The following is a 10,166-nucleotide window of genomic DNA, read 5'->3' on the forward strand; positions in this document are numbered from 1 at the left end:
GTCCGACCAGGCCAGGCTAAACTAGTCCAGACCAGTCTGGGTTAGTCCAGACCAGGCCAGACTAAACTAGTCCAGATCCGTCTGGGTTAGTCCAGACCAGGCCAGGATAAACTAGTCCAAATCCGTCTGGGTTAGTCCAGACCAGGCCAGGCTAAACTAGTCCAGATCAGTCTGGGTTAGTCCAGACCAGGCCAGGCTAAACTAGTCCAGATCAGTCTAGCTTAGTCCAGACCAGGCCAGGCTAAACTAGACCAGATCAGTCTGGGTTAGTCCAGACCAGGCCAGGCTAAACTAGTCCAGATCCTTCTGGGTTAGTCCAGACCAGGCCAGGCTAAACTAGTCCAGATCAGTCTAGGTTAGTCCAGACCAGGCCAGGCTAAACTAGTCCAGATAAGTCTGGGTTAGTCCAGACCAGGCCAGGCTAAACTAGTCCAGATCCGTCTGGGTTAGTCCAGACCAGGCCAGGCTAAACTAGTCCAGATCCGTCTGGGTTAGTGCAGACCAGGATAAACTGGTCCAGATCAGTCTAGGTTAGTCCAGACGTGTCAGACCAGGCCAGGCTAATCCAGTCTAGGTTAGGACAGACCAGTCCAGCCCAGGTCAGGCTAGGCTCGGCTAGTCCAGCCCAGGTTAGGCCAGATCCCTGCTTTGTGTCTGCTGTCAGAACGGCTGACCGGCTGAACACTTTTATGAGGAGAAACAGAGCTGGATGGAGGAGGGAGGATGGAGGATGGAGGAGGGAGGATGGAGGAGGGAGGAGGGAGGAGGGAGGGTGAAATGGATATAAACCGAGGAGGAGTGAGAAGAGGGAGATTAGGGAGGATAAGAGAGAGAGATGGAGACAGGGGGCATCAGCATATCTCTCTGCCTCTCCGCATGGGGTCAGCTGCTTTCCTGCACTTCAAATAAGAGCTGGCAGCAGGGGCCCTTTGAAGGACGAGCGCCACGGGGGATGAACACACAGCGCAGGGACACGCCACCGCCTTGCTTATCTCCTCATCATCCCACCACCAATAAATGAGAAATATTCAAAAGACCGGTGGTTTGAAAAAAAAAAAATAATCCCCCAAAAAACGCATCCATAAACCTCAAATAATTGAAGGAGGATTTATTTTTTGTCTGAGGATTGCAGAGAAATTCTCCATTGAAAGGCAGTGAGACGGTAGGGTAATCTCAGTCTGGGACAAGATATTATTTTTGGCCCGGCAGAGCTGGGGAGGGAGGATGAGGGAGAGGGGGGGGGGGGGGGGGGGGCAGAGGAACAAACCTGGATTCAGGTCTGTTGGGCCTGCAGCTGGGACCCGGGCCCGGCCGGGAGAGTCTACTCCGAAAGTTTGATTACCCCGAAGTGGCGGGGGGGGTCCGGGGAGGGAGTGGGAGACCTGGGAAGACTGAGGTCACCGCTGGCCGCGGCATAAGAGACGGCCCCCCCCCTGACTGGAAAGGAGATGCTCCTGATACAGCGTGAAACAAGACAGCCCTGCTGCCTGCGGAGCCGTGAGAGGCTGCTGTTTTCGGAGGGGGGGCGTTCCGCCGTCCTATCTGGGCCCTCTGTCGTCCGTCTGCACTACTTCCTAAAAACAGCGCCAGGAACGATAGCCCGGCAATTAGCTTTCTCGCTGAGGAGTAGCTATTTGCTGGGCTATCGCCCCTGGCGCTGCCGCTGTAGGGAGACCAGAGTGTGGGTGTTGCGCTTTAACAGCCCAGTCACATAAAGGGCCTGGTCTCTCCTCGTCCCTCTGTCATCCTCTCTGGCCCCCCCCTCCCACCCTTCCACCTTTCCCATGCTGCTCTCCTCGTCTGGTCAGAAATAAGTGTGTTTTCTTTCTGTTCTCTCTCTCTCGTTCCTCGGCGGGTTCAGAAATAGGAGTGTTTTCTCTCCTCGCCGGTGTGAGGGGGGCAGATCTGAGGCCTAGCTGGGTTTCTCACCGCAGGGTGTGGTTCCCTCCTCTCTCGCTGTCCTCGACCTTGGCAGCCACTGGAACCGGCCCAAGGGGGCCGGCTGGCCACCCGCGCTGCCCGCTGCCCGCCCGCCTGGGGCCGGGTAGCGTCTGAGGCAGGGGAAACTTGGGAGCCGTGCGCCAGCGAGGTTCACGTATCCCACGCTGGATCAAACGGGAGCTGCAGCCAAACACAGCATATTACTCAGAGTAGGCAGGAAGGTACCTGACCACACGCACGCACACACGCGCACACACGCGCACACACACACACACACACACACACACACACACACACACACACACACACACACACACACACACACACTAACATAGTTCATATACACACACGCACACACATGCACGCACACACACTCACACACAAACACAAACACCACATGTTGTCAGTGTCAAAAACACCTTAACACATAGAACCTCAATTGAAGTCCTAAGCAAACACACACATACACACAAACAGACACACACACACACACACACACACACACACACACACACACACACACACACACACACACACACACACACACACACACACACACACACACACACACACTAATTCCACTGCCCACATGAACTACAACCGGTGGTAGGAAACCTGTGCTCTCTCTGGGTAGCAAGAACAACACAGTTAAACACTGCTATAAGTTGAGGCCTGTGTTGAAGAAAAACTCATTTCGAGGTCATGAAACATCACAGTAATCGCACAGCAGAGTGTGAGGTCCAGTCAGGCGGCTCGAGTCCACGACCACCCACGGGAGCATTAAACATAGTGATCCAAAAAAATATCCTGAAATTACAAAGGGAAATACCATACAATAAAAGTCCAAATCAGGTCAGCGTCTACTATTTAAAGGTTGGAGCAGGCTGAGGCTTTACTTAAGCCAATCAAAATAGGGGCAGGAAATAACTCAACAAATCATATTTAACAGCCAGCATGCTGGGAGGAGCCTCACACTCAACTACAGCAGCCAGTCACACTCAATTACAGAGCGTATATCCAAGCAACGACGCTGCCTTGGTAGGGTTCTGCTATCACTTCATACAAACTGGATCTCAAACTAATGTTGCATTGCTTTTTTGTTATATTTTTTTGCAATTCTCATTACATCCCAACAGCAATCAATAAATAAAGTGCTTGGACAGTAAAATGAAATAAATCCATAATCTGTGGAAGTCGCAGGACTGTAATAAGTATGTCCAATAATTTTGAGTTGACAACTTGAAATGATTGGATGGCTTACCTGCCTGTCAACCTAGTGCACCTACTGTACCTGCCTAGCCGGTGTCATTTGTTTTCCTCTAGTTTGGAGGAGTGGCTTTGGAGGGAGGCGTGAAGGGAGGAGTGGGAATTTTGTTGGTTGCATTTTTCAAAATATTTTTCTACTTCTTCTTCATCGTTTGGGTTAGTTGGTGCACCCCTCTCCCCCCAGGCTCAGGGCGGAGGGGCTTTCCTTTTGCCACCCCGCGCCTGGGTGAGGGGGTCACCCAGGCTATATATCCGGGCACACCTCCAGGAGCCACTTCACCGTTTCGTCATCCACGACCGTCAGGCCACGCATTCCGTTGGGTGTCCAATATATCGGACAGTCCTGGATGACGTCGTCTGATTTGTTCCTCGGCGCCACACTCGCACGCCGCACAGGACGCCAAGCCCGATCTGTCCATTGATGAGGGGAAGCGTCTGATGCCGGTCCGGAGATGGCTAAGCCTCACCCACGCTGGTCTGGATAAGTCCATCCCAGGAGGGGCAGTACAGGCGGCCAGGGTGAAATCACGGAGTCTGGAGGTGTTTGCCTCTCACTCCGCACGCCAGGTGTGGTCTGCCCATCCTGCCTCGCTGATGTTAAGATTTCTGCATTGCTGCAGGAGATCCTGTGCTGCAGGCACAAAAGGGAGTCTCGACTTAAGACGCCGGGGGGGGGGGGGGGGGGGCTCCGCTGTTGCAGCGAGCCTGTCGTGGAGCAGGTGGTTAGGCTCCATGGCCCGGCAGGAAATGAAGAAATCACAAACCGCCTACTGCACCTTTAAAGGTGGGCACCATAGCCTCCTACAGCTGTAGGTGGCCAATCATGACACATCAAGACAGACAGTGTTCAAAGTCTAATTCTTGCTGTCTAATGTTGAAATAATTGAAATATAATTGATCCAGTCCAGTATGGTCTCCCCATTAGCGGTCTCCCCATTTCCTTGTTGCCTAGTTTGATTTGCCTAGTTCTCTATTGTTTTGGTATTCTGTTGCTGTTACCTTCTAGTTTAGTTATGTATATTTTGTAGTTGCCAATTGTTTCTTTTATTTATTCTTCGTAAGCCGAGGCACCTTAGTGTTTACATATCTCCAGTAGGCTTTTCTATGTTAAATACACCAGGCTAGGGGTGCGTATAGTCTCAACGCCAGACCCATGAGAGTTCTTTCGCTGATGTAAGCTACGCTAACTACGTTACTGCATGCTGCAGATCTCTCTATGGGTGTGGGACACTTCATACAAAAATCTGGTGCTCAAATCCTGGCAATTCATTGGTTTCGGGGAACGTGCCACACCTTGTAGTTATTACATTAGTTTGTATGCACTAGTTAGGGGGTCACTTTAACTTGATCATTCCGCTCATAGTTCCCTTATACCCTTGGCGACCTGTCTTGTTTGTTGTTGTTGTTGTCTGTTATTCTGCCTATGTATTTGAACGTTCGCCACGCATATGGCGATAAATAACCTTGTACTTCAGTATCTGTGTTGTGCCCCATTCTACAATTTCTTTGGTGTGCTCATACGTGCTCCGGCCCCTATAGCTTGGGTCGTAACAAACCCCGTTCAACCTATGGAGGGAGAAGGAGCCTACTGATCAGGGCGCTCTGAGGCTGTAGAAGGAGCAGCGTCTTCAGGTAGTTCTGCTGCACCTGCTGTGTGTCTTTACACCACTTCATAACCCCCTAGCATACACATCAACCTATTACCACCGCCCACCTCAACTGCTTGTGTGCATGTGTGTGTGTGCGTGTGAGAGAGAGAGAGAGAGAGAGAGAGAGAGAGAGAGAGAGAGAGAGAGAGAGAAAGAGAGAGAGAGAGAGAGAGCCTGCTCAGAGATGACTGACCTCCTCCCCTTCCTCAATCTGTTCTCTAAAATATGTTTGGCTCAGGCTCGGAGCAGCCCTAGTTAAGATGGTATAAAACGATAGCAGAGGACATCCAGCTCCCGACATCCCCTTGGATGTGTCGCTTTGAGCGCCCTTTAATCTAATCTTCCAGCGACACACTCATTCACTCCCTTAGTACTCAGCCAACAACACAGGGGAGTGATGAGCCCGCAGACTCTGGTCCTCTGGTCTGACAAGAGGAACAAGTAAGAGTGAGTGTGTGTGTGTGTGTGTGTGTGTGTGTGTGTGTGTGTGTGTGTGTGTGTGTGTGTGTGCGTGTATGTGTGTGTGTGGTGTGTGTGTGTGTGTGTGTGTGTGTGTGTGTGTGTGTGTGCAGGATGATATGTCCCAGACTGAGTGTTCAGGTCTGAGGGTCAGAACAGTCTGCCCCTGCTGTGCTCACATGGTACAGCGTGCACACACACACACACACACCCACATCCACGCCCACACACCCACACACACCCAAACACACAACCACACACACCCACACACACACACACACTGAGCAGCTCTTCCCTAGCAGATGCAAGGCCCGCTTCACCAGAACAGCAGCTCAGATATCACCTGCTCCCCAGCGGACCCCCCGCTGTGCTCAGGCAGCTTCCGGCTCAGCCGGAGAGACGGGAGACAGACGCGCTGGGGAGAGGACCGACCTCCAGACCCCCCTCCCTCCCTCCCTCCCTCCCTCCCTCCCTCCCTCTGTCTCTCTCCCAAAGCCGTTTTCCTCCCAGATGAAGAGCCAGAGGAAGAAGAGAGCGCACGATGAACGGCTAAACCCCCCGCCATGTACAACAGCCTCGCTGCGGGAGGCCGACCGATGCCGGTCCGCTGGCCCTGACCGGAGGGCCGCTCCACTGGATCCCTGCTGCTGCCTAATCCCACTCACGTGGTTCCCCAGCGCCCCGGAAGAGAAGGAGACGAGGTGGTCTGCCGGACAAAGGTGCGAGAGCTGCTTGTGCACTGCGCTGTTTCGCCCCCCCCGGCCGAATGTCACTAGGTCACTAGCTGTTCCCCCCCCATCCCCCCACCACAGCAAGAATATTTTCCCAACAGCGACTAACAATACACCAAGCTCCTTTTTCAGACTGCAAAGCAACTTTTTCAGACTACAAAACCGGATGAGATGTGCTGCATTTGCTGTAATTTTTTTTGCAGCATAACAGCAAGAATGGCTGTTAGAGGGACCGTGATGCTGTCACAGGGATAATGAGCAGCAGCAAAGGAGGAGGAGGGGGAGGGGGAAGGGAAGAAAGCAATGCTGTGGTGCTTTTTTATCTTTCCTGGGCTAAACATAGCTAATTTGATAGGGAAATGAATCATGTGACGTCATCTAAAGAGTTCTAGAAATAAGGTGTCCAATAGCTACTTTCCCTGGAAAGTGGCGGTCAACATTGTACTGCATACAACGGGTTTGTGTGTGTGTGTTTGTGTGTGTCTGTCAGTACAGGTAACACCATTGTCTCAACCAAGAGAGATCATGATGTCATAATTATTCTATACTATAGGATACAGAGCCTCGGACACACACACACACACACACACACACACACACACACACACACACACACACACACACACACACACACACACACACACACACACACACACACACACACACACACACACACACACACACACACACACACACACACACACACACACACACACACACACACACACAGTGAGGCAGAGCGACGGTCAGGCGGAACCACAACCACAGCCCAGAGGAAATGACACGGGCAGAAACGCCACCAAGTCAAGCGCAGTTCAGCTGACATGTGGTAGAAGAAAAACAGTTACGGCAGTAAAACGGCTGTAGATCAAAGGTGACCCAGGTCACAGACATTAGCCGAACATACAGCATAAACAGCGTGTTCTACTCTTCCTGAGCCAGCTCCACGTCCATCTCCACCTAACTGCAGACCTAAAGCCAAACCAACTCAGCATCTCACTCTATCTTACTAAGACATTCGCTGCCTTTAAAACCCTAGTCTTGCATTGCCAGACCTATCTCCACACTTTGTTTTAGCCCTGTGCCAGCGCTGGAAAAATGGTCTAGCTGCAACCTATTATCATTCTGGAACAAGAGGAACAAGAGGCCGCAACGATGCCGTTGCAAAATAGTGTTGGGGGTAGGGGGGCTTTTTTTGTTGTGGTTGCTGATGATAGGCCATGCTGGAATATGAAACTTTTTCCATAACCGATGGGCAAACATGCAAGAACGTCCCTGTTAGACAGCAAATGTTGTAAACATATTCTTTGTATATCTTTAACCTTTGTATATCTTTAGGCCTGCCTTATTGCACAAAGATCAAATCTTTGCCAATACTTGCCATTTTCAGGATGCAGCCCCTTGGCTCCACTGCATCCGTCGGCGTCAACTGTCAGCGTCCGTCAAAAATCAAGAAATGAACCTCGGCGATTCTCTAACGCCGGACGCAAGCGGCGAATGCGACACAATGGCTGCAGTGGAGCTGCTGTCATAAATTACAGTGGATTCAATTCCTTAGCGTCTGAGGGTTACATGCAGAGAGCTGAAGGGGAGGAGGAGGCTGGATTAGAACTGATTGCCGCCTCGAGAAATAGCCGGTGCCAATGAAACGGACTGTGATAGTGGTCTATTTAGGCGGGTCTCGTGTGTATTGAGGTGGGGTCAGAGGTGTCAGTGTGTGCACGCGGTTCCCATGGACTCACGGGCTCTGTGCCAGGCAGCCGGGCGCCAGCGTTGCCTGGGTCTCGGCAGTGCGCTGCAGGCAGGTCAGCTCCAGCATGTCCACCTGGACGTCGGTGGTGTGGCCAGGCAGGGCCGGCAGCGCGCTCAGGATCTTCTCCACCAGGCTGTCGCCGTGGTGACCTACGGCTCCTGAGGACCGAGGAAAACAGCGGGTGTGACAAAGAGACTTGGTAACCAACGACAACGGCAAAGTAAACATCTGTGCGTAGTCGTTCAAACTGTTGGGATGGTAGGGAAAAGCCGCTAGGCAACTGTCATATGGCGCTTTCACACCGCCATACTTTCCCCCCCGAACTACGGACCTTTGGGGGTAACTCGACGTGTTCACACCAAAGGGGGCCTATGGCCAGGTTCGTGGGGGACTTTATACGCCCCAAAGACCCCAATCGCAAGGTACAGTAGCACTCTTGCCGGAAAAGTACTTTGTGGTTGGGGAGGCAGCGCGCTGAACATTTCTGATTGGCTGAGTAGGGAGCTTACTGGCAAAGTTTTATTTCAATGGCGCCATGTTTAAATTCACACAGCTTCCATGTTCAGCAATCCAAACTGATTTTCTAAAATGGAGTAACTCCCACACACAAAACTGTTTTCCTAGTTCAATATCGTTATAACTAAAATATCTGATGGAAAAACAATGTTTCCCATAGACAGATGAGGTTTATAAGTCTGTGATACCAACTAAACACTACTGTGTTCACTGCAGAGCACGTGTAAACACAAAACTGCTTTCCTAGTTCTTTCTTGTTATAACCAAGATATCTGCTGGAAAATTATTTTTTTCCCCATTGACAGAAATCCGAGCAGGCGAGTCCCTTGTCTCCTCCGCGCACCAAGGAAGACCTACCCTGCTGTCTGAACGTGATCTACATGGGGACTTCTAGGGAATAGAGAGTTCTAGGGGATTTCCCCCTGGGGGAAAAGTACAGGGGGCTTTCTGGTGGGAAAGTGCCTGAAGGTACTTTCAGTCAGGCAGGAGCAACATGAAAAGTGTGTGAGTGTGTGTGTGTGTGTGTGTGTGTGTGTGTGTGTGTGTGTGTGTGCGCGTACCACACAGGACACATTGGACTCGCACCTGTTAGATCAAGTGTTCTGTCGATGAAGACGATTGAAGCTTTATGGGGGGCAGTCTTCCTGCGGTTTCTGGATTGAGGGTGGCTGGCCAGCTCCCCGGCAATGAGTCGGCTCAAGGGACCCACCGCAAAGCTCTCCTCTCGGGTGTTAGCGGACTCAAACATGGAATTAAGTGCAGATGCCAGGGATTTAATTTCAATCTGCAGCTCTGGAGAGAGAGAGTTCATGTCAACATCGGACAAGGAGCAAAATCTTTTCTTCTCTGGGCGCTTTGCATTCAGAGCCTGGAGGTCAGGTGACAACAGTGGGAAGAGATGGGCGAAGGTGGGCGCCAAGAGGAGCTGCTGCGACACGGGGGCGAAGACCACAGGGACATGCATGACTTCGGCCGTGTAGTTCATGTCTCCCATCCACTCACACAGCTTCTCTTCAAACTGTTCAAACACAGGATTCCCCAATTCGGCGGTGGTGTTGTTGGCCAGGACGTGTATGGAGTGGGCAACGGTGGTAAAAACAACGCAGTACTGGAAGTGGCTGAGGCTGATTATGTCCATTATGGTGTCAGCCGTTATCCCCTTCAGCAGAGTGCTCACAACAAACACCGCCTTTGGTTCGTTTTCGCCACCGGCTTCAAAGCTAGAAAACTGCTTTAGATTCTGAGCTCCAGCTTCAAATAATCTGGTAGCGCCTCCGTTCCAATGAAGACTCTCTGCACACTTGTCATCCATGAAAACCACCGCTTTCTTTACCTTTGACAGCACTTTGTCCCACATCTGAGAGGGGAAACACGTAAAGCCCTCCGTCGTTAACATTTTGCAGATAGCAGTTGTTTATAAACCAATCGAAAATTACATGAATATAGTGAAATCTGCAGCTGACATCATTCCAAAACAACAGAAACACATGGGAGTCTCGTAAAGGTGACGTGGCAGTTTGCGTCGCGACAGATAGACGTCACCCTAAATGCTTCGCCGGTGTCATGATGGTTTTCACAATTTAAATGCCTCGCCTACGGTTTTCTCCTGCCGAACTCATTTTCATCACCATCTGTCTTGTGTGAAGAAGGCTGTGGAATATCAGAACAATAATCCTATTCAATGTTATTTTAAGCAATCCAGCGTTTAGTGAATGTGTTTTCTTGTGTAGATAGTTGATTGAACTACCCAAATAGAAATTAATGCAGTTCAAGATAAAATGCAGAAACAATGTTACAAGCTTGTCAGGCTGGTTGATGGAGGAGCTATGCACAAATAGCTACATGTCACGA

The 10,166-nt window shown here is 51.0% G+C and overlaps 1 protein-coding gene across 1 annotated transcript in view; it reads right to left on the minus strand.

Moving 5' to 3' along the window:
• The window catches only part of scfd2 (sec1 family domain containing 2), a 134,763-nt gene extending 124,985 nt beyond the window's left edge, over positions 1–9,778 (minus strand). Inside the window, exons 1-2 of the mRNA XM_084444019.1 lie at positions 8,901–9,778; positions 7,789–7,957 (exon numbers count right to left, since the gene is read on the minus strand). Of these exons, the coding sequence (XP_084300145.1) occupies positions 7,789–7,957; positions 8,901–9,711 (980 nt within the window). The 5' untranslated portion in view covers positions 9,712–9,778. The remainder of the gene's footprint in view (positions 1–7,788; positions 7,958–8,900) is intronic.
• Between the last annotated feature and the right edge of the window lie 388 nt (positions 9,779–10,166).

Source organism: Borostomias antarcticus (genome assembly GCF_949987555.1).
Source record: "Borostomias antarcticus genome assembly, chromosome: 10".
In the NCBI taxonomy this organism is placed as follows: domain Eukaryota; kingdom Metazoa; phylum Chordata; class Actinopteri; order Stomiiformes; family Stomiidae; genus Borostomias; species Borostomias antarcticus.